We start from the raw sequence: 23,565 nt of genomic DNA, 5'->3' as shown, positions 1-23,565 counted from the left end.
AGTTCGTGGTTTTCATAAAAAAAATACATGTAATTGTAATTTTGTGCGATAACTCAAATGATTGTGATGTGTGCGCATGTAGAAATTGAATGTTGAAACCGAGATATGTTCATGAGTATGTCCAATGTTAGGTGGCTCACATATTATATCAAACAAAGAGTAAAACGATACAAAAAACGTACATGTGGTTTTAGGTTTTTTGAGAGAGAGAGATATATACCGTTGCCGTTGGTTATAAAATTCTTGCCAGGTCCCTGTGATTTATGCCAGTATTACTTCACATACGGGAATGTAAGACTTTGTTAATAAGTCTTTAAATCTAAACAATACTGTATATATATATTTAAATATATCGTATAAATGAAATGTTCAGAACGGACTTGCCTTTTGCCTTTATAAAGTGTTGCAATTCGGGAGCTCAAAATTGTGTTGTCAGTTCGCCGGACTTCTCATGAACAATGGATTAGGCGGGAATATTCCGACCAACGGTCAGATCGAGTCTTTGAAGTCATGTGACTAAGCACGGTCGCTTATGATGAGCATAATATCTATATCGATACGTGAACGCATTAAAATACATATTACACATAGTGGAGAAATACGAAACGTTATTTGTAATTCTACGAGTTATCCCTAAATTTAATTTTGATCTTATGCATTATACTGATTATATTCGCCCACAACAGTTAATCTAATGTTACACCATTTCCAATGTTATAATGTATACCAGTGCCGGTTTTTAGCTACAGCACAGACGTGTACTTGATCATGTAAAAACTATCTCGTTCAGAAATAATTGACGCCTGCATGAATTAATACACATTTGAACACTGGCTGAACCACTTGAACCAGTCTATGTTAAATATGAAAAAAGTTAAAGCAGAAGAAAATGTTAGATATTATGCCATAACTGTCAAAAAAATTACCTATTGAAAACCATCAGGTTTGATGAATTAAGCTGTGAAAATCATACGACTGGACAGACAAACATGTCACAGGGACCTGGCACGATTTTTTAAATAACAGTATACATATATATATATATTAAGATGTTATAATATTTATATGTATACTGTTGGTTAAAATTTTTCGTGCCAGGTCCTTGTGAAACATGTATATACACAGAAGCTACAATATAAGATGTAAGTCTTATGTTTGTTTGGATGGAAACATACCTGCAGAAATCATTTTACAACTAGAAATTGTCCGTCGTCCGTCCGTCAGTAAACAATCCTTGTTATCGCTATTTCTCAGAAAGTACTGAAGAGATCTTTCTCAAATTTCATGTGTAGGTTCCCCTTAGTCCCTAGTTTTGCATATTGCATTTTGGGACCAATCGAAAAACAACATGGCCGACAGGTTTAGGAAGCAGGGAAAGAAGGAAAAGCAGAGAAAAGATCAGTTATACAAAGATCCAATAAAGTTCACTCAATGGTGGGCGCCAAGATCCCTCTGGGATCTCTTGTTATAACAAGTTATTATTAGAAAAACATCACCCTGTAGATTAGCTTCAAATAAAATAATTGCATGAAAGCTGTAAAACCAACGATAAGTTAGTTAAGACCATTTAAACAATTTATTTATGATATGTGTATTTGACCCCTGTGAACTTGAATATGGGTCAAGGTCATTCCTAGTATCTGACTTAAAAGCCCATCCCCTGGACATCTTATATATGAAATATGAAGATCCTAGACCTTACAGAACTTCAGGAGAAAAGTTTTCAAGTTTATTGTTAAAAACATGACCTTTAACATTTGACCCTTACCGAAAACTGGAAGTTGCCATTTTTTGTAATAACATGTAGAGAGAAAAAGTTTACGTTTAAGATTATCTGCAAAAAATATTATCAAATGCAATCTGTGAAAAGAACTGTTAGAGAGTTATAAGCATTTATAAATTTTAAGATATGACGTCATAGCGGCCATTTTGTATTTTTGATGAAGATGAAAATCATATCAAACGTTAGAGAACATTAGAGGGGTCCTTTCTATAGCAATTGCAGACTATATTAGTGATTCAGTTCGACAATATATAATGTTAAACATTTTGGCGGGAATTTAGCAAAGATCAAAGGATTGTTCAAAATGGCATACAGCATTAACCGGAAGGGCTACCGAAAAATAAAAGACACCAAATTCATCAGAATGACATTCTGCATCAATATGTAAAAAGAAATTTCGCAAAACCAAAAAAATAAAAATCCGTGAACTTTGACCCCATAGCGAACTTTTTTGTTTGACCTTTGACCTAATTGCTGTAATTGATTAAAAGTTAGTCTTTTATACGATCTACATAAAACATCAAAAATATTTGCTGTATCTTTAAACGGTTTTTTAGTTATGGCTGTTTTAAACTTTTTGGGTATGACGTCATGGCGGCCATCTTGGATTTTTGACCTAAAATGGAAAAAAGTGGAATAGTTCACTTGGCCACACTAAAATAAAAAAAACCATGAAATACCTTTATATATGCATAAATATTTAATATAATTTACATGTCTAATATCTTCTTTTGTTAAAAACTTCAGTACATTTGACAAAATAGTGCTCACAAAAAATTCTCTGTAACATTAAACTTATAACAGTAAATTTAGGTTGGAAAAGAATTTTGTTGAAGTATATATTCCAAATATCTGATTATTAAGCATGACTTACGACAGATGACACAAGCTGACCTAATTAATTAAGCGATTACGAGCTTCGATCGCTTCAATTAAACGATAAAATGAAACGTTTTCTTAACAAAATATCACCTTTTTTACATTACGTATTCGATTATCACCTTTTGTGTAAAAATATACCACTTACTTATCAAGAAACTTATTGATTAAGCACAGATATCTAATTATCTAATGATCGAAATGTCGCTGCCACGCTGATCACCGCATCGATCTGTAGCATATAATACAGTATATATAAATTTCCCTCCGCGCTTCTGATTGGTCAATTCCTGGTAGATTTTTGGTTAATTTCTAGTTACAATCCTGGCTGCTGGTTGGCTGAACCAACCAAGATATAACCAAGAACCGAAGAAGCATGCTCCGTCAGCTGAGTGACAGAAACCGTATTTAACACAATTTACAAACCACACCGACCACAGGTTTACGACGCGCAAAAAAACAAAAACACTAAAAATATAAAAAAAAAAATATTTTTTTTTGCGCGTCGTAAACCTGTGCACCGACCCGCTCTTTTTACACTACATCCCCTGTTTTTCTTGAGATTTTTTCCTGAAATCAACCCGAGACTCTCCCATGGGTTACAGGGAAAATACACATTCCTGTCGGTGCTCCGACCAGGAATCGAATCCAGGTCTCCGGCGCGGATCGTGAATTCATTTTCAAAATTTAAAATTGCTAAGCAATATTATCATATCACTGTTTAATTTTCATATTCTTTCCAATCAAATGATTAAGCTTCCGGGTAGCCCACTTAGCTTAATACTTGTATGATATTTATGGTGATTCTTACATACAACGTTTCAGCCTCCATTAAGTGTTCCTCGATATTCCAGGGGTTCCGATCACTTACGATCTCTACACCCCTGGACTATCTCATAGTGAAATTGAAGGCAGCTCAGCTGAAAATATTTGACCAATCACAGACCAGCAAAGATTTCCTTTGAAGACTACAGAGAGAGCCACTCCCAACTTCAAAGCCACATAGTCAACCACAGTGTACCGTTATATGGCTCTTTTGATGTACATCAAAGGACTAAATTACCTGTTCTGTTCTGTTGCCTCCAGTTTTACTCTGAGATAGTCCAGGGGTGTAGAGATCGTAAGTGATCGGAACCCCTGGAGTATCGAGGATGCCATTGAGTATGATAGGGTTGTTTTGTCATTTGTGATATTGGCTACTCGGTATTTCTTCTTCTTTTTCTTTTTTTTCTTTTGTATATATATTGAATAAGGAAGTCGTACTTATCAACATCTTTTTTATTAATGGTAAAATCTCGGCACTTAAAAACTGGTACCGGTGTTCATCAAGGTTCTATTCTTGGGCCGCTCTTATGTTTTAATAAAGTTTATAGATCGTCGACGATATTTTGAAATAAGATAATCTAGAGATCCCTAGAGGATACTAAATATGTTGTGATTATTGAATTGTATTACTCTAGATGTTTTTGATAATTACAAAAGACAACTGGCTTCTTTCAACGACAATGGCAGAAAACCCTACAACATATACGATTGTTACATTCTTATAACACCCATGCATCAATCTTTCCAAAAGAAACAAAGAATATACATATATGTATTACACTGCGTGCAAGACTAAAATTCCACACTTAGAATAGTATCCCATCCTCGATACTCCAAGGGTAGTCCTCTAAACCTGTCTATATCATTAGGCTTTTTTATCTTTTATTTTTTATTACTATTATTATTATTTTATTTATTTATTTTTTTGTCTCATATATTATAATAATAATATAGGCAAGTTTAGCGGACTACTCCAGGGGTTCCGATCACTTGGGATACCTCGATACCCCAGGGGTTCCGATCACTTACGTTCTCTACATCCCTGAACTATTTCATAGTAAAATTGAAGGCAACTCAGCGGAAAACATCGGAACCAATCACAGGCCTGCAAAGATTTCCTTTGAAGACTAAAGAGAGAGAGCCTCCCAACAACTGACAACTTCAAGGCTTCACAGTCAACCACAGTGTACCGTTATACGGCTCTTTTGATGTACATTAAATGACTAAGTTTCCTGTTCTATTCTATTGCCTCCAATTTCACTTATGAGATAGTCCGGGGGGGATGGGTGTAGAGATCGTAAGTAATCGGAACCCCTGGAGTATCGAGGATGGTACATGGTACATGCTTTTAAAAAAATATACTTAGAAAAATTACAATAGATTCAAGAAAGTACCAACGCGCTTCTGGTTACCAAATAAATTGGCCTTTATTCATCATATTATCGGTACATTGAAAATAAAAATTCTATAATCGTAAGCTCCATGGTAACAGTATATACCAATTTTTAGCACTTATAGCTAAAGCCAGTTGTTATATGCGACCTCGTAGAATCCGCGACCATACATGTATATCCTGAAGTTGTACGTAAAGCACCCGATTTTTATAAAACTTTATTTTTTTTATTTCAGTTTTTGTTGTTAAACCCCCCATTTATTACATTTGCTTTCTGGTTTTTTTCGGGAAAGTAAAAAAGTTTTCAACTATTTTTTATTGTCATATTACACTTATAAGGATTATAGATAGAATTGTATCGCTTTGATCACAGGGCCTCGTTACTAATGATGATATATAGATAAGAGACATGTAGGTCATGTCTATTTACATACATTATGTATCTGATATATATCATCATTAGTAACGAGGCCCTGTGCTTTGATTTTTTGAAGTTACAACTTGGCAACGGGTATACAAAAGTAGGGAAGAGATATATGTTTTCCTCTATAAAAAGAGTAACGAGCAATTTTACAATGGAAACCTGCAGACATTGCTATCGTTACATATCCGTCACGCAGGTATTTCTAATATCGAGTGCTAATCATTGTCTCCAAGTAAATTCCCCTTCGGTGCCCCTCAGGTGAGAAACGGAAGTTGAAGTTTATATTACCGGAATCAGTAGCGATATTTCGACAGGTATACCTCACCTGTCACACCCAAATTAAAATGGTCAACCCATAAAGAGGCCGAGGGTTGTCAATATTGGGTGATTTTAAAGCAGGATTATAGTTAAACTAGATAAAGGTGAGTTTTAACTGTATGTACATTTTGTATATTGAATGTTCTACTTCAGGTGTCGGGGACCATTCCTTGATATCCGGGTACATATACACGGTCGATCTGTCTATTTATATATTGTTGTTTGACATAAACACATTGTGAAATGTTTTGATTACATCAAAAACGATAAATTTTAACTGTTTAGTATTTTACTATTACATATGTACATGCATATATAGTTACACATAAATTTGCAGTGATTTGTACATATTGTGTAACTGTATACCATTTTTTTTATTGGTATTCCTTCACAAAATAATGTAAACATGGACATGAAATGGTTTCCATTTGACCTTTAATATAAGAAGTAACTAATGTATTGTTTTTCTCGGTTTGTCCATAGAATCTGCTGATTAATTAAATGGCTATATATTTTCAAATTTATATTTTATCTATCTCATGGATTGAACCTTACATGTACATTTAAATAATGTGTTGATACAAGCTGGATAAAGGCAAAAATTCTTATAAATGCCTGGTGAATATAGATATTAAAAATATATATATATACAGATCTCAATAATACATTGTAGGTATATGTAGAATAACTTATCCTATTTTATCAAAAAATATTAAAAAAAAAAAATTTCAACTAGCAAAGAGATATGATAAATAAATTATAATTAAAATCATGAAGTTCACTTGTATTACACAATATCTGTTCATACACAGTACGTGCACATAACTATCTACCTATGTAATGTATAAACTGTAAACAAATGACAACCAGGTAAACAATTGGAGATGAGTCACATGAGTGGTAATGAACGTTTTAACATTTTCAGGATAAAAATTTATCATTTTTATACACTGGTGCATCAATGTGTCATCTTCGGTTCTGTTTGCTTTTCAATGTTCAAGCAAACACAATTATAAAGTAATAAGTTTGTGCGGATTGATGCTATGACTTTCTTTGTGAATTTCAGTGTGGTAAAGAACTCCGAGATGAAGTGTGACACAGGACTGGCCGTTTTACTACTAGCGCTGTCTGTTACATCGTGTACAGGTGGGTTAATTCTTTTATCATTTTATCAACATCACATTATGTTCCTAAAATTAATTTCGGATTGATCAATTTTCTTTTTACAATATATCACTAAGTACCAATATTGTTATTTTATCAAAGTTCAAAAAAATTAGCGGGGCCGCGGTGGCCGAGTGGTTAAGATGTCTCAACATATTACCACAAGCCCTCCACCTTTGGATCGCGAGTTTGAATCCCACGTGTGGCAGTTGCCAGGTACTGACCGTCAGTCGTTGGTTTTTCTCCGGGTACTCCGGCTTTCTTCCACCAAAAAAATGGCACTTCCTTACATGACCCTGGCTGTTAATAGGATGTTAAACAATTCAATTAAAATTAGACTTGTAATTCCTCTCCACAACGATACTCTACGTTACGCTCCAATACAAGATCTAACGATGCCCCGTTCGAGGGCACCTCACCATGACCTTTGGCCTAGAATAGGAACATCTCGGGACGTATTATTATCAGTTTACACTTCCGAATGAATCAACCACACCGAAGATTCCGTAGGCAACACGCTGATTGGCTAACCATAGGGGTCATGCTGAGGTGACCCCGAACAGGGCATCGTTAGGTCTGTATTGGAGCGTAACGTAGAGTATCTTAGTGGATCGGAATTACAAGTCTAATTTTGATTAGATTGGGATGTTATACTAATAAAACCAATGAAAGAAATTCAATGACAAAATTTTTTCTGGGTTTAATATCTTATACATATGTATTTATAATATAAATGACCCAGAAATGTAGATCTGCCCCATTTGCACAGAACATCTCAAACTTAATTTGAACTCCAGTCTTGAGATCAAAGAATTTGATCTTGAATTTTTTTATTTTTGTTGTATGCTGGAATATAAAGGGCTGCCACATTTGATTATATGATTGACAATGATCCTGAATTAAGGTCATAGAAATTAAAATGGTTATGATATTTTTGAACCTTTCCCAAGTAACTAAAAGACTGAGAAATTTACAAGTAATAATGAGCATATATAGCATGCTACATTGAAGGGATACGGTACCATCTTGTATTTGGCACTTTCCTTTATCTTGGTGCCAATGTTGAGCATGTGTGCCTACAACTAAATAACAGCCTTGTAAAATCAACTCTTCTCTAAAATATTGTAATTGCATCTAGAAATAGATTTGTCTTTTTATAAGAGATACTCTACTTTAAAGTAAATAGTCGGGCAAAGAAAACCAGTCTAAATGTGTTCATAGGCCTAGAATGTGTGGAAATGTAACAACAGACATAGTTAGCCGGGAGGACGTTATAGGATTCCTATACTTTAAACTGATTTCTTTGTACGAAGACAGTTTTTCACGAGGGATTTTATTTTTCTATTTCATAAGAAATTATACTGGATACATCCACACCATTTTTACCGACTTTAGCCATCCTTGCCCAACTGTTCATTTTAAAGTCACTTGACCTTTGACTGAGATCATTTAAGCTTGAAGAGACAGCTTTTAAATCAACTGCAAGATAATCGACATGAGTTATGTCCCCTTTTTGTCATAATTATATCATCCAAAACATTTAGAGAAGATTCAGGATTCTGAATCCTGCAAAAATGCTTAGCTGATGAGTTCAGAATTTTTGTTATGAAATCACCATCATAGAGAAGGAATATTCTTGTGTTTTAAAAGCATATTTTAAGATAAAATGAAATGATTATCTCCCCTTTTTAGGATGGCGAGTTGTCCTGAAGGTGGCAGCAGGGGAGGATGTGTCACCTGCTACAAGTTTGTTTGATCTCTGGACATCGTCGGAAACTATCAATGATGATGCTGCTGGTATTGCTCAGGTCCACGATTCCTACTTCGCTCCAGCGACCCCGTCATATAAATCTAGGATCGTGAACAGCTGGCAACAATCCAATATTCAAAATGTGAGTTTGTACCTGCTGATAAACTATTTCTAAAACACCTGAGTCACATGCGATTTGCAAGGAATGGTAACTTATTTGCAAGAGACTTAGTAAGTCATACCCCATCCCCCACAAAATTATGGGGTAGGGCATACTGGATTTAGGTAGTCCATCTGTAGACACAACACTCAACCAACTATTCTTATTAAACTACTGGACCAATTTCAACGAAACTTAATTGGTGTTGATACCACCTCCTACTCTATCAATTTCCAAGTTATACCCCTTTGTTTGAAAATGAATGACTCACAGTTTTTGCTGTAAAAATCTAAAATAAGAGGCATTTAATTAAGGGGTGTAAGGATGGTATATGCATTGGCCTCTTGAAATTCTGTTTCGTTTCTAAATATAAATGTTATCATTATTTTGCAATATGCAACATATAAAGGATGACAAGTGAAATTCTGTACGTACAGGTGAAGGTCGGTTTGTACCAGGACGGCAGGGAGGTGGTCAGCATTGTGTTCAACAGTAGTAGGACAGACACTATGACGTCGTGGTTTGCGGAGGAGAACATCGTCCAGAGAGGGCAGCGATACACCGACCTAACTCCTGGGACCATCAAGAACTGCAGTGCTGAAGGGTTAGTTTTCTGTTCATTTACATCTTTAAAATGATATTTTGGTTTAAATTGAGAATATGGATCTGATATTGTTAGAGACAGGAACAAGTGTAATATTGCGTGGTGTATGAAGTAAGAGGTATTGTCTTGAAGAAATATAATGTGGTACATGTATAGGTGTTGGTATGTAAGAAATGTAGAAGTATAATCTCCAATTGTAATAAAATACCCTTACGATTTTTGTCAAAATAGTATAACTATTCAAATATAGCGCATACCACAGGGCAAATGATTTCTCCTGCCATCTTAATACAGTGTAATAACTATATATAACATGTGAGAGATTTGCAGTTGATTTAATTCTTTATTTATTTAAAGAGGATTGCATACAGGCTACTAAACTCCAGTTGATGTGTTAAAGCTGTTTGATATGATAATTATTCTGTCTTTGTTTTGTAGTCAATCCGACCTTGGTCACCGCTTCCTTGTGACCTCTACAGTTGACCCGACTTGTAGCACAATGAGCGGATGGATGATTGTCATAGATAAAGGCCGGACAGGACAGTGTCACTGGGACTATGGATACCGAATGCCATTTTATCTGTACTCTCCAAACTCTACAGCGACAACCATGTTACGTAAGTGATTTTATCTGTACTCTTCCAAACTCTACAGCGACAACCATGTTACGTAAGTGATTTTATCTGTACTCTCCAAACTCTACAGCGACAACCATGTTACGTAAGTGATTTTATCTGTACTCTCCAAACTCTACAGCGACAACCATGTTACGTAAGTGATTTTATCTGTACTCTCCAAACTCTACAGCGACAACCATGTTACGTAAGTGATTTTATCTGTACTCTCCAAACTCTACAGCGACAACCATGTTACGTAAGTGATTTTATCTGTACTCTCCAAACTCTACAGCGACAACCATGTTACGTAAGTGATTTTATCTGTACTCTCCAAACTCTACAGCGACAACCATATGACGTAAGTGATGCGATACCAAACACCATTTTATCAGTACTATCCAAACTCTACAGTGACAACCATGTTACGTAAGTGATGCGATAAAACACCATTTTATCAGTACTATCCAAACTCTACAGTGACAACCATGTTACGTGATTTCTAGCTATGCTTTCTTGACACAACAGCGACCATCATGCAGAAAGTACAAAAACACAGATGGATTATAATTATCAATTATTATTATGGACCTTCTTGGGTGTTATTTTATATATTTATTGTAACAGAGCGGTATACACCATATGGATGAAATCAAAGGTCCTTAATTTTAAATTAAATAATTTTGTAGTTTCTTTAAAAATGTTAACAGATTATCTAATGGGCATGTTGATTACAATCACATGTCAATAAGAAGAATAATGGCCAGAGGACAGCACCCTGAAGAACAATTGTCCATTATGGTGTTATCAAGTGTAATATTGACCCGTTTGTAAATTCATTAAAGTAATATTAACTCATTGTTTCCGAAAATAGAAACATGCAGTCAATATGTTATATATCGAACCTCACATGACCATGTATATTTGTATTAGCCATTGAGAGCACATTGTAGTGGAAAATGAGAGCATTATCCACATGATTACGGCATATCTAATATTAATACTTATATCCACAAAGATAATGTCCCTAGTCAAAAATAATAACACACTGCCATGAACTCTTCCGAGTGCTAGCTCCCTCTTTTGGTCTCATTTTCCTCTTGAGACCAGAATGATCATCATTCTCTGAAAATGATGGTTATATTTCCAATAAGTGCTTTCACAATAATAGTTCGTTTTGCTGATATTAAACAACTTTGTTTTTATTGTTGTTGTAGAAATGATCCCGGCCAGTGTATTTGTTATTTTTGTTGGTAAGTGTGCATTATTTGTTATCATTGAAAATTTACACCTACCATATTCCATCTACGCCCCCCCCCACCCCCCCCACCCCCCCCCACCCCCCCACCCCCCACCCCCCTGTCCATATAAGTGTTCCACCCCCTGTTTTATGACTTAAATACAGATTGAAACTATAAAAATCCTTCAGTTTTTTATCCCTGGGTGTTTATTGGGTTGAATAATGTTTTAATATTGCTCAATCAGACAACTTCGTACAAGGATACACTTCCAGAAGTCACCAGAGCTTGGTAGAAGTGAATAGTTGCCCTGACAAGCCTATTAGAAGTGTCTGTTTTTCTAGTTTATATAGAAGGCTACAAGATCTCCCTAGGATATCTATTTATCTAAATATGTATGTAATTCTTCCCCGTAAAATTTTAAAACCTTCTCTATCGAAATGATAAATGCAATTTTATTTTTGCACAGAAAAAGTGTGTAAATTAACACAAGTTTTTACGGTATTAATTGTTTTACATCAGGTTCAAAAGTCTCTCAAGTATCAATCTTTGCACAATTTTATCCCACAATTTAAAATTTACATTTCTGAACACATATCTCTGTATATGTATGTTTTGCAGATGATTGTGTGGACAACCCATGTCAATCTGGTGGAACTTGTCATAATAACTTAGGTGTTACACACTGTGAATGTACAGCCCAGAATTATGGACACAACTGTGGAAGTAAGTTTATAGTGACTATAGTCATCAGGCTCGGACATTTAAACATGTATCATGGGACTAATTCATGTACCATGTGATACCCAATAATGTTTGTATTTCTAGTGGTGATGGAATGTAACTATTTGTTATCTAGTTCCCGCCGTTATGACGTATAGTTATCATTTTTTGACATCATTCCATCACCAATAGAAACAATAGTCCCGTACAAATATTATTGGGTACCACGTGGTACGTGATTTATTCCCATCCTTACAAGCTAACTTTTAGGATCTCAAATTGAATTTGAACATATCTCAATAAAAATGTCACCTCAATTCGTGCTATCATTTATGTCAGTCCCGAAGGTTGGATCTTTAAGGCCTTTAATTATTGGTTTAAGGACAACACAGTTTGTCCAGATGAATGTTATTGATTACCTATAGAAATCAAGAACGGTGAAGAATTGATTTAGATAATCTCTGCCCAATTGATTATCAAGAGACCCAAAGATATGATATTAGTTCTGTATTATATATGAAAGCCTACCATTTTATCTTATTAAAGATGCTCCACCGCTGACAAATGGTATTTTTTCACCATCAAAAACAGGAGAAGACGATTTAGTATTTTTCTTCAGTTACAAAAGTTACTTACTTTACACCATTACCACCATTGAAAAGTTTGAGCTTCTAATTTTACTTCAAGTTAAAAATATGAAAAATAATTAATTGCATCCCGAAAAAATTCCGTGTCACTATATCCTATATGGAATGAAGTACTGATTGCGCATGCACCAAAGGCGAAATAAATTATTTTACATTATTTTTTGTGTTAATTAGACATATATATATACACGATTAAACACCAATTATTGTTCAAATGATGAATATCATTTATGCTCTGTCGGCGGTGGAGCATCCTTGAACTTCCTACAAGATTCCAAAGGGTAAATAATCACCAGTTAACGTGGTTATGATTAAGAAATAGCCACGTCTTCATCAACATGCCATTACAATACTTAATTTATTCACCCCTGGAATTCTATAATGAACTGTTCCAGCTTTAGTTTCAGAAGAGTCCAAATGTGTCTTTAGGTGTAAATGAGTTAATATTCCTTATAACTATTAATGAAATGCATTTTAGGAAATATATAAAGTAAGCTCATGGAAATTGGTCACGATGTACTAATATTCATTTGAGGTCTACTTCAGTAAGGCAACACTTTAACTCATGCACATTCACCCCTGAAGACTTATTTGAAGATTAGAAAAGTTCATTATGAATTTCCAGGAGTCAATAAGTTACATACATACTGCATCCATAGATATAGGGGATTCAATCTGTATACCATCATATATATATATAGTAGTTCATGGAAAAAAAATTCAAATTATGAAGGTTAAAATGAATCATGGAATTGACATTGAAGACATTGTTTTTATTGTCCAGCACCATGTCCATGCCAGTACGGGACTTGTGTGATAGAACCAGCGGACAGTCAGACTGATTCTCGGATCTTTGACATCGCTGGAGAGAAAATATCCTGTAACTGCACAGCAGGCCACACTGGAATGTATTGTGACCAAGGTAAAAAAACTGTCAGTGTGCATGTGATTGAATGAAATGAAATTTGTTACAATTCTTCCTATCTACGGAGGCTGCTGCTCCAAATAGCCATGTCTAGATGTTCTGTTCATAAAGAATTCAAACCAATAGTTGCAATTATCTGGAAACTGCAGATTGAAACATTTAACTACAGTTTGTGAATTGCAGTGTTTTAATTGTACTTTTTTGCAGTCCTTGCCATATATTAGAGAATTATTATACACACACACAGAGTTCAGCCTAATTGTTAACTAGGACACTTAAACTTTTAACGTGCAGACTCATGTATATTCAAGTTCATTTAACACATATGCATGTACTCTATATTAAATTTTACCATGATCCTGTTGAGTTAACAAGTATAATGAAAACTATTTCTGTTTTAACAGATATTGATGATTGTTTGGGAGACCCCTGTTTAAATGACGGTATCTGTATCGATGGTGTCCAGTCCTTCATCTGTGAATGTCCAGTCGGTTTCCATGGCACCATCTGTGAACGTAAGTTTTGATCAGGCTGAAGGTCTGTAATATCTTTTAAAAGTGAAAAAGACACAAGAGTGCATTTTAGTTTTCTTAAATGTATGTCAAAGGTTAAAATGTAGATCCAAATGACCTAGTTTATTGTATACACAACAAATTGTGACATCCAAAAGGATGATATACCAATATTCATAATAGTATGTCTTTCCAGTGTTTGATATTATAATTATCAATAGCTGCTTCTGTCATAACTTAATTTGAGTTTAACATTAGGTTTGATGATATATTTATTTTTCAAAATTATAAATCATATAGTTTATGAAATGCATTATATGTATGTCTATGTCGAATGAAAAATATTGAAAATACATGTACCTTCTTTGGGAAAGTGGAAATAGGGTTTATTTTCATCTTGACTAGGGCCAACATACCAGGGATACTTCAGGGGTACTAGGTCAAAATACTAGGGATACTTCAGGGATACTAGGGTCAAAATGTCAAAATACATGTACCATGAATACTTCAAGGGGTTATATTATGTTTTGCATACAGTTACAAGAGATTCAGAGATCACAAAGCAGAGTACTACTGGAGCTATCGTGGCTGTAGCAGTGGTTGTCCCCATTGTCATCATCGTCATCATCCTTGCCGTAGCCTACGGCGTCTACATCAAACGTAACCCTGATGGCTATGGCCGCGCAACCATCTACAAACATTCAGGTGAACTGAAACTGACTCATTCTTATTGTTCTTTAAAGAGTCTCCTGTCATAGCCAGAGTGACCTAGTATTTTTATTGGTGTAAACTTTCCTGTACCTAAAACGAGTCAATACAAACATAATTTGATATTCACTGTACCAGTTTGCTACTGTTTTAGAGGAAATGAAGAATACGTTCCAGGGCTTACCGGTAAATAGTAAATATTTCGACTGGTTGATAATTTGGTCTGAAAGACCATATGATTGCAGTGCCAATTCTAAAATATGCGAAGGCGTTTTCGTATGTTCAAAACATTTCCTTTTGAGTGCTGAAACCAGTAATGACATATTATCATTATGCATATCTTTCTAACATTGATTGCTATAGTAAATCAAAGTTTGAAATTAAACCAAAATAAAACAAAAATTAAATAAGCTCATGCAGTTTTAAATGATTTTGCTTATATTCAAAGTTTTAAAAATGAGTTATAAATGATCTATTAATCAGATAAGTATGTTAATGGCTTTTCTCTGTTTTCCAGCCATGGCACGAGACTTTGTCCGACGAAGTTTCCGACGGATGTCCGGGCGTAGAACCCGCCAGAACAAAGACGATCCCAAAGAAACAACAAGGGATAATAAAAAGATAATTTCGTCAGAGCAATTTACATTTGGATACGATAACTCCGGGTTCCGAGAAAATGACGTGGATGATGGCTTTGGGGATGGTGACAGTTCCAAGAGAGGTAAGAATGGCCAGGACTATATTGATCTGACCCCTGAGGATCAGTCAGTCATTTCTGGTGAATCTGTGGGTACTAAAACACCCCCAAATGTGGTGGGATACATAAAATACCTAGAGCCACGTCAGACCGGCAGGTCGCACAGTGGAAGTCCAAATCCTTATGCTGAAAGTAGCCAGGATTCAAATACAAGTGGCTCCCTCTATCAGGAACTTAACCCAGGTCTTACTCCAGACTATGGTCCAGCGTATCAGCCGGAAACTTCCCCTCATCAAGACTCTGTTTCGATTCAGAGGAACACTCCCGGTACGGGAATGCCAGGGAGAGCTAAGGATGTTAAAAATCAAAATGTTGTGCATTATTCCAAGGATCGCAATAATTTAGATGTTCAAACTTCTAATGATAGATATCAACAGGGTGGTCAGCAGAGTGGTCAGCAGGCTGGTCATCCACTGACCAGGGACGGTAACAGACCTGACATTGTGCCACACGATCGTTATATCCATGACTCTGCACCACGGACCCGTAATAATCCCACAGCACGAAGAGATGACCGTTATAACACAGATGACCAACCAAAATCACATGACAGGTACAACACTGACGATCAGCCTCCCAGGTATGATCGGTACATGACTGATCAACAAGCATACAAACCACGTCCGGTAAAACTAGACTTTGATGCAAACCCAAGAAATCTAGATAAACAATCCCCCGCTAGAGAAAATCGCCTAGGTTATTCTCCAAAGACCCCCACCTCATCAAATAATTCCTCTCGTGAAAATCCCACCTCTCCAGGATATTCCCCTGGAAAATCTCGTCCTATGGGACATAATCCGTCCTATCCTCAGCGGGAAAGGACCCCCAGCCGGGAGTCTCCAGGTCATGTGATACTGGACGATGGACAACCTTCTCACGAAATCAACATATAGCGATTCTGTAATGGGACACTGGTGAACACAGCTATCCCCGTCAAACCAAATTCATGGTTCTAACAAGTATTGTGTAGAAACGTGTTTTTGACATCTCTACCGTGCCACACATACAAAAAGCAGCAAAATCGGTTTAAGTCGTTATTGATATATCTGCAACCACAGGACTTGGCACAAACCAACAGGCAAGATATACTACATATATTAACTGTTGATTGAAAACTTGTGCCAAGTCCCTGTGTTATCAACCACCAATATTTCTCCCGCCGAAATGATTCAAAAAGTTTTGAGACTACAACAGAAAGTATCTGGTTTCTCCAAATATTCTTGTCGACATAGATACTAAGGAGAGACTGACCAAGTGATTTATTGAGTTAAGTCCATTTTCACAGATAGCTGCCACAGTTGACATCGAAGGCATTTCAAACCTCTAAGGAGTTCCACCAATGTGATTGAACACCCTTAGAGATCTAAAGGAAGAGCAGGTCATAATGTGAGTGCACTAATTTTGTTGGTTTTGTACATTTTTTTTGGTTTTGTACATCAGACATTTTAATTAACATGGTGTTGATTTCCCCAAACAATGCCATTTTAAACTTCAAGGTTCTACCCTTGGAATTTTGCCAAAACTTGCCTGCAAGGTTGACAAAGTGATCAAAATTTTTATCAAAATGCTGTTGCTCGATCTCACTTGACTGCGTCTGTAACTAAAATGGCTGCCATGCAGATTCAGTGTTTTAATATAGAGAATCAGCTATAACATAACTTACCATATTCAACCCAATAAGCACCGAGTGGGTTTAAAATATTGAAAAAGAGAAAAGATATTTACGGTTATATTATTGAAAATCTGTACATTTGTAATAGCTTTGGCCTTATGCCCTGAGGCAATTAAATTAAGGCCTTAAAAAGGGGAAGGGAAATTATAGGGACATGGGCACTTATCCGGTCGAATACGGTAATTTATGTTGATTAATTATTAAAAGTTCATTAACATGTTCAGTACCTATTTATATCCATACGTTTGTGTGTTACATGTTTGATGTTCTCATGTAGTCAGAAGATCATGCTGGCCCTTTGGGCCTCTTGTTTTATTGTTATGGTATGTAGTGATATATTTATCAAAATATTTGTCAAATAGTTAAATGTCTTCCTGCTATCATGAGTAATAAGATACAAATGTATTTAATCAATTTTATCTTTTGAGATATGACATATCAGATTTTTTTTTTAACTTTTCATAGTGATTTGTTATTTACTTCAATAAGAAAATTGAAAGCTAGTTTTGTTTGAATAAAGTGTTAGTTAATTATATCCACTCATTTTGATGTATAAGAGTTTCCTCCCTTCCTTTCAATTTCCACTCAGAAATACTTACTTTCAAATGTGAATTACAACTTTTTTTTCCCAAACATTGTCTGATTTTAGTTTTTGTCCCTGCATATTACAGAGTTGTCTGCCCTTGTTGGTAGGTATTGATAGTGACATCATGTATTTGCGAGTGTAACATCATCCTTTTCGGAGAAAACAACATGAATTGCACTTAAAAATTAATGACGTAACAATTGATACCTACTCACAAGGGGAGGTAACTCTGTGATATGCAAAGATAGAATAAGTTATACTGGGTTATTTTAGCTGCACTCCAGATTTCCAAGGAAAAAATACATAGTGACATATACTCCAGAAAATACACTAACTCTTGATATTTCAGAATGGATGTGTCGGACTGTAAAATAGTTCACACGATCGGTTTGTGAAACATAGAATCTGCTAAATAGAAAGTGCAGTGGCTGATATATGCCATTTCGTCTTTTTGGGGCAAAAAGACGAGAATTCAGAAAGTTAAATTTTCATCTTTTCAGGGCGAAGAGAAGAAATTTAATTAAGGTTTCTTAACTCTCATCTTTTCTAGCCAAAAAGACAAAAATTAACAAACCTGAATTTTTTGTCTTTTCCAAAAAGATGAAATTGAAGATTTTTATTTATTTCCGTCTTTTTGAGGCAAATCAGCCACTGTAAGAAAGAAGGTTTTTGATTCGAATCAAATTATTGATATTTTTTGTAAGATTTGAATAACAAGTAAAACTAGATCGTTAGAGTGCTGTTAATAAATCACATTAATATGTATTTTGTGAAATGTTTATTATTATCCATGTGTCATGTTTTTATATCAGGTAGCTGTTTACAAAATATATTGATAATGTTCTGGTCAATTCAGCTGTCCGTCACGCTTCATTTTCATACAGTAGCTACAACGAAAGTGATTGGTTCAAACTTGGCATCAATAATAAAAGTTCAAAAGATATACCGGTAAAAATATTTGACATTAGGCATTTATCCATAAAAAACATAGTCATTGTAACTATGGTTGCTATGCATTTTGTAATAAGTTTAATTGTTTTAAGGGTTTTAACACATTTGATCATCCCTATAAATTCATTATTTTGCAGAGTTATGCCCCCTTGATTAACAACAAAATAGTTGTCAAGTATTTTTCAATACACTGTAACACATGTTTATAATAATTGTTTTAAAGGTTTTACCATATTTGATCATATCATCCCTATAAATTCATTATTTTGCAGAGTTATGGCCCCTTGATTAACAACAAAATAGTTGTCAAGTATTTTTCATTACACAGTAACACATGTTTATAATAAACATGCTTACAACAAATTACAATGTTATAACGTTAAAAAAAATCATTCCCTGTCAAGGTTCCTATAACATATCTATAATATGTGTATAACAAACTATATTTATAAAAAATTGATTTGGTTTAGCCCAGAGATTCGTTATAACTGTGTTTTACTGTTTTGTAGTTGTTTTAACAGTTAGAAATTATTTATACTCTCCTTATAATCAAGTGTTGCCATTCAAGGTATTTTATATACAGTTGTTATACATCATTATTGACCTTTGCTGCACGAGGTCCATATGGTGTTATAACGCCCTGGAAGAATGAAATATGCCCCAGGTCATTATTTGATATTCTACCAGGGCGTTATAACACGATCTGCTTCGTGCTAAGTAATATTGAAATGGATGGGGAATGGCTCGACTACATCTTCTTGAAGAACTCGATGTCAGGGTATTGTGACCTCACAATCTCGACTTGGGAGTGACGTCCCAATAGGAATATTGACTCGGGTGTGATGTCATAATAGGAATATCGACTCGGGTGTGATGTCACAATAGGAATATTGACTCGATCAGTGTTTATAAAAATGAAAACATTGAGTCAATATGCTTTCTAAAATTGGAAAATGGAGTCAATATGCTAAATATCACTCTCCACATGACAGTTTATTAGCCAATGAGAATGGTGGAAAATCAGAACATATCTAATATATACAAGCCTCACCATAAAATGTATTTCATATGCGGCCCTTATAAACAAAGATTTATCATTAAGATTATTCATATGCAGCCCTTTATAAACAAATTTGATTGTAGAATGCTAAATCTGTTGTCCCTATCATAAAGGTTTGTTTCAAAATGTACTGTATATTTGGTTATTATATACAAAAAAAAATTGAGAAATTGTATTTTATATGGAGCCCTTTTAAATAAGACTTAAATGGAATTACAGTTTATATGCGGACTTTGTAAACAAGTTTTATAAAATGTATACATATTTTAAATAGAATTTTTACTTATTTGTTCAGATATTCTGAAAAGAAAATGATATATATATATAATACAGTAAAACCCCTGTAACTCGAACAACAGGGGACCAGATCAATAATTCGAGGAATACAGGGTATTCGACTCATCCGAGGTTGGTTATGATCGATCGTTGACAGTCAAAATGTCCAGTCTACCTATGACATACAATGCATGGCAATGACATTTTAATTACCATAACTTTCAGCATTTTGGATTTTTGATGAAAGTGTTTTTGATAGCAATATCAAGTTGAAAAAAATATGTAAATATATCCCTTAATTACCGAAAGGCTTGATACGACATCTGTATAAACACAGATTGTGAGCTATTATCCATGACGATCGGTGCAGTCAGGTGTAACACAGGTAAAAAATAATCAAGGGCCATACACCTATTTGGCAAATATATGGGTAAATACTATGTATTTGCTGAAACGGGGATATATTTCTGTTCAAGAAATAAGGGGTATTCGACGAATAGCTCTTAGAGCTATCTGGGGTTTTGTTACATAGATTATATAGGAACATGACCAGTTTAACGAATAGGGGGTATTCGAGGAATCAGGGTTCGAGTTAGAGGGGTTTTGCTGTATATACATTAAACTTAGCCTTGTGTTGCCAAGCAAAAAGATCTTCACTTCATGGCTTGAGATTCCTGGCCCCTGTTTCACGAACAAACCTTAACTTTAAGGAATACCTTAACTTAAATTTTCCTGAGAAGCTATACAGAAGTTAAGGAAAATATCTAAGTTAAGGAGCCTTCTTTAACATCTAAGCCCAGTTTCATAACATTCCTTAACTTAAATTTCCCCATAGAAAAGCATTACAGAAATTAAGAAAAAATCTTAAGTTAAGAAGCCTTCCTTGAAGTCTATAATGCTTTCCTATGGAGAGTTTTAAGTTAAGGGATTCCTTAAATTTAAGAAATGTTTGTGAAACTAGACCCTGTATTACTTTACCTAAAGGAGCGTTCATGAAACAAGACCCTGTTCACTTATCAGGCGGTGTGCATGTAAGATTCTAGTTACTTCAAGATCGTTTAATTATTGTAATTATATACAGACTTAACTTTTCATTATTTAGATGTCAGTTACATGTATCATTGTCTTAACATTAAGTGCCATATTAGATTACAGGTAAACTTTCTTATACTTATCTTCAAATCATATGATAAGTTACATGCATTCCTATTTACCATTATCTACGATTTCCAGTCTATTATATGACAATAAGATATGTATACCATACGCATTAAGGTACATATACTGTATTCGACCCAATAAGCGCCCTATCCCTATAAGCGCCCCTCCCTTTTTAGGCTTCAAGTTTGCTTACTTTGATTTAAAGATGCTCCATCGCCGACATAGCATAAATGATATTCATTATTTGAACAATAATTGGTATATATATATGTCTTATTAACACAAAAAAATATAAAATGATTTATTCTACCTTTGATGCATGCGCAATCAGTAATTCATTCCATATAGGATATAGTTCCACGGAATTTTTTCGGGATGCAATTAATTATTTTTCATATTTTTAACTTGAAGTAAAATTAGAAGCTCATACTTTTCAATGTTGGTAATGGTGTAAAGTAAATAACTTTTGTAACTGAAGAAATATACTAAATTGTCTGATCCTGGTTTTAATAGTGAAAAAAATACTATTTGTCAGCGATGGAACATCTTTAAATGTAGAATGAAAATATGAAAATTTTGTTGGTTTTCTTACCAATTTCTTTTGCTAATTGATATATGGTTACTTTGTAGAATGATTTCATGAAAGCCCAAATTTGTTTCTATTGAGCTCCCCCTGATTTGCTTCAATTTTTTAAGCGTTCTGGGCATTTATTTGGTCAAATACAGGACTTTGAATTCATTGGGGAATAGAATTTATTTTAGTAAAGATAAATGATTATCTGTCATTCATTTCATCTGTCTGTCCTTCTTCAGAGTGTCCATCGTTCATCTGTCAGTCAATAATTCATCTGTCAACTTCCATGAAAATTGCATGTTTCTTTTCATAAACAACTAAGCGGATTTCGAACAAATGGTCTGTAAAAATCCTTAGGTGATGATCGTTCAATTTGTATAAACCATGATCATAGTCCCAAAGAGGGGAGCTGATTAGAAGAATATATTTACTTTTTAAAAGTCCCGTTATAGGAATGAAGGGAAAAGTTTCATGTTTGGTCTGCAGGAATGCATCTTAGGGTGAAGTTGACCAAATTTTGATCTGTTGTCTTGAAACTATTCCTCACCCTGTCTCGCAGAGATTCTGTTTTATTAGTAAATATCCCATATTTATTTCTTCAAATATTGTATTTTCTGAAGAAGAAAAAAATCACATGACTGTTAGGTATATTCATTAGTTTATCCACCAAATACAAAAGTACATGTATGACAACATTAATTTTTGTGCTGCTTTGCTACAAGAAGAAGGAGCGTTAATTATATCCTTAACGAACTATTCCGATTTTGATGAATCCATACACATTCCGTGTAATATAATGAAATGTTGCTAGTCATTAGCGCTATCAATGGACTATATTGTTTTATAGGCTGAATACTGATCTTTATGAATAAGGCAAAAATATATATCTATGTCTGTTTAGGGTTACCCGACCGACCCTAATTTTTCACCCCCGACCCTAATTTGTTTCAACTTTTCTACGAAAACAAAATTAAAAGTCGGGATTTAGATCTCAGACTCCGGTTCTGGCCATTATTTTAGAGTTAAGACACGGAAAAAAAGAAATACCGACCTACCGACCCAATTTTTTTGCCAATGTAACCCTAAATAGACATATATTTTTGTTTGGCCAAATGTGATATATGTGTTATACTTAAATAACGTCTGTTATTAAGCTATGCAGAAATTGAACGGATTACATTAATATATTTAATAAAATGTATGATATAAAGTTGGAAATTGTTTTGGCTTTCTACATTATACATTTCTACATTGTGAAATTTCTGATAGTGGCTAAAATTACATGTCGTAGCCAAATCTATCCACATTTTGTTCAAATTCCCTACTAATGATGAACAACTGATTTGGTCTGGGAATGATTTTGTCGCTCATTACGATGGCCCCTCGGGAGCTAGGGGGTCAGGGTCCAGTAAGGGAGGAAATTTTGTAAATTCTTTCAATTCTTCTGCTGTTAAAGAATTTTGCTTATATTGCAGTATTTGCACTAGCGTCTTTGACGGAGGGAATCGATGGGTATGGGTCCCATGGGGCCAGAGAGACGAGTGAGTGCAATTAAAGGAATTAGTTCATATTATTTAGTTTGTGGCGTGTTTTTCACAGAGGGAATAAATGAGTATGGGCCTCAAGGGTCTAGGGAGGTGGGTATAGTGCAATTTCTTTAAAAAAAAATGTTGTAGGTGAGCGGTACCGGCCCTCTGGGCCTCTTGTATTGATTTTCCCACAGACTGGTGTTCCGGTCGTTCCAACAGAGATGACCGTAGACAAAAAATAATAATTTCCAAAATTTAGGTACTTCTTTTAATCATGAAATGAAAGAAACAGGTAATATTATCAACTGCTACCCACAGGACAGATATGTTAA

The 23,565-nt window shown here is 34.8% G+C and overlaps 1 protein-coding gene across 1 annotated transcript; it reads left to right on the top strand.

The window, feature by feature from the left end:
* Positions 1–5,568: 5,568 nt before the first annotated feature.
* On the top strand, positions 5,569–22,922 carry LOC138317364 (uncharacterized). Its single transcript, XM_069258975.1, has 11 exons — positions 5,569–5,726; positions 6,689–6,768; positions 8,479–8,678; positions 9,134–9,300; positions 9,739–9,917; positions 11,132–11,167; positions 11,774–11,878; positions 13,307–13,444; positions 13,852–13,962; positions 14,497–14,664; positions 15,185–22,922. Exons 2-11 carry the CDS (start codon positions 6,708–6,710, stop codon positions 16,315–16,317), a joined length of 2,298 nt encoding a protein of 765 aa, XP_069115076.1. The 5' UTR covers positions 5,569–5,726; positions 6,689–6,707; the 3' UTR covers positions 16,318–22,922.
* The last annotated feature ends 643 nt before the right edge of the window (positions 22,923–23,565 follow it).

Source organism: Argopecten irradians, chromosome 3 (assembly GCF_041381155.1).
Source record: "Argopecten irradians isolate NY chromosome 3, Ai_NY, whole genome shotgun sequence".
NCBI lineage: Eukaryota > Metazoa > Mollusca > Bivalvia > Pectinida > Pectinidae > Argopecten > Argopecten irradians.
Note: the sequence above shows the minus strand (reverse complement) of the source record. Positions and strands in the feature narration are given on the sequence as shown.

Coding starts and splice junctions, on each gene's coding strand:
- LOC138317364 (XM_069258975.1), top strand. CDS start 6,708: ATGAAGTGTGACACAGGACTGGCCGTTTTACTACTAGCGCTGTCTGTT. Junction 11,168..11,773: donor TGTATTTGTTATTTTTGTTG/GTAAGTGTGCAT, acceptor TATGTTTTGCAG/ATGATTGTGTGGACAACCCA. Junction 13,963..14,496: donor CCATGGCACCATCTGTGAAC/GTAAGTTTTGAT, acceptor TTTTGCATACAG/TTACAAGAGATTCAGAGATC.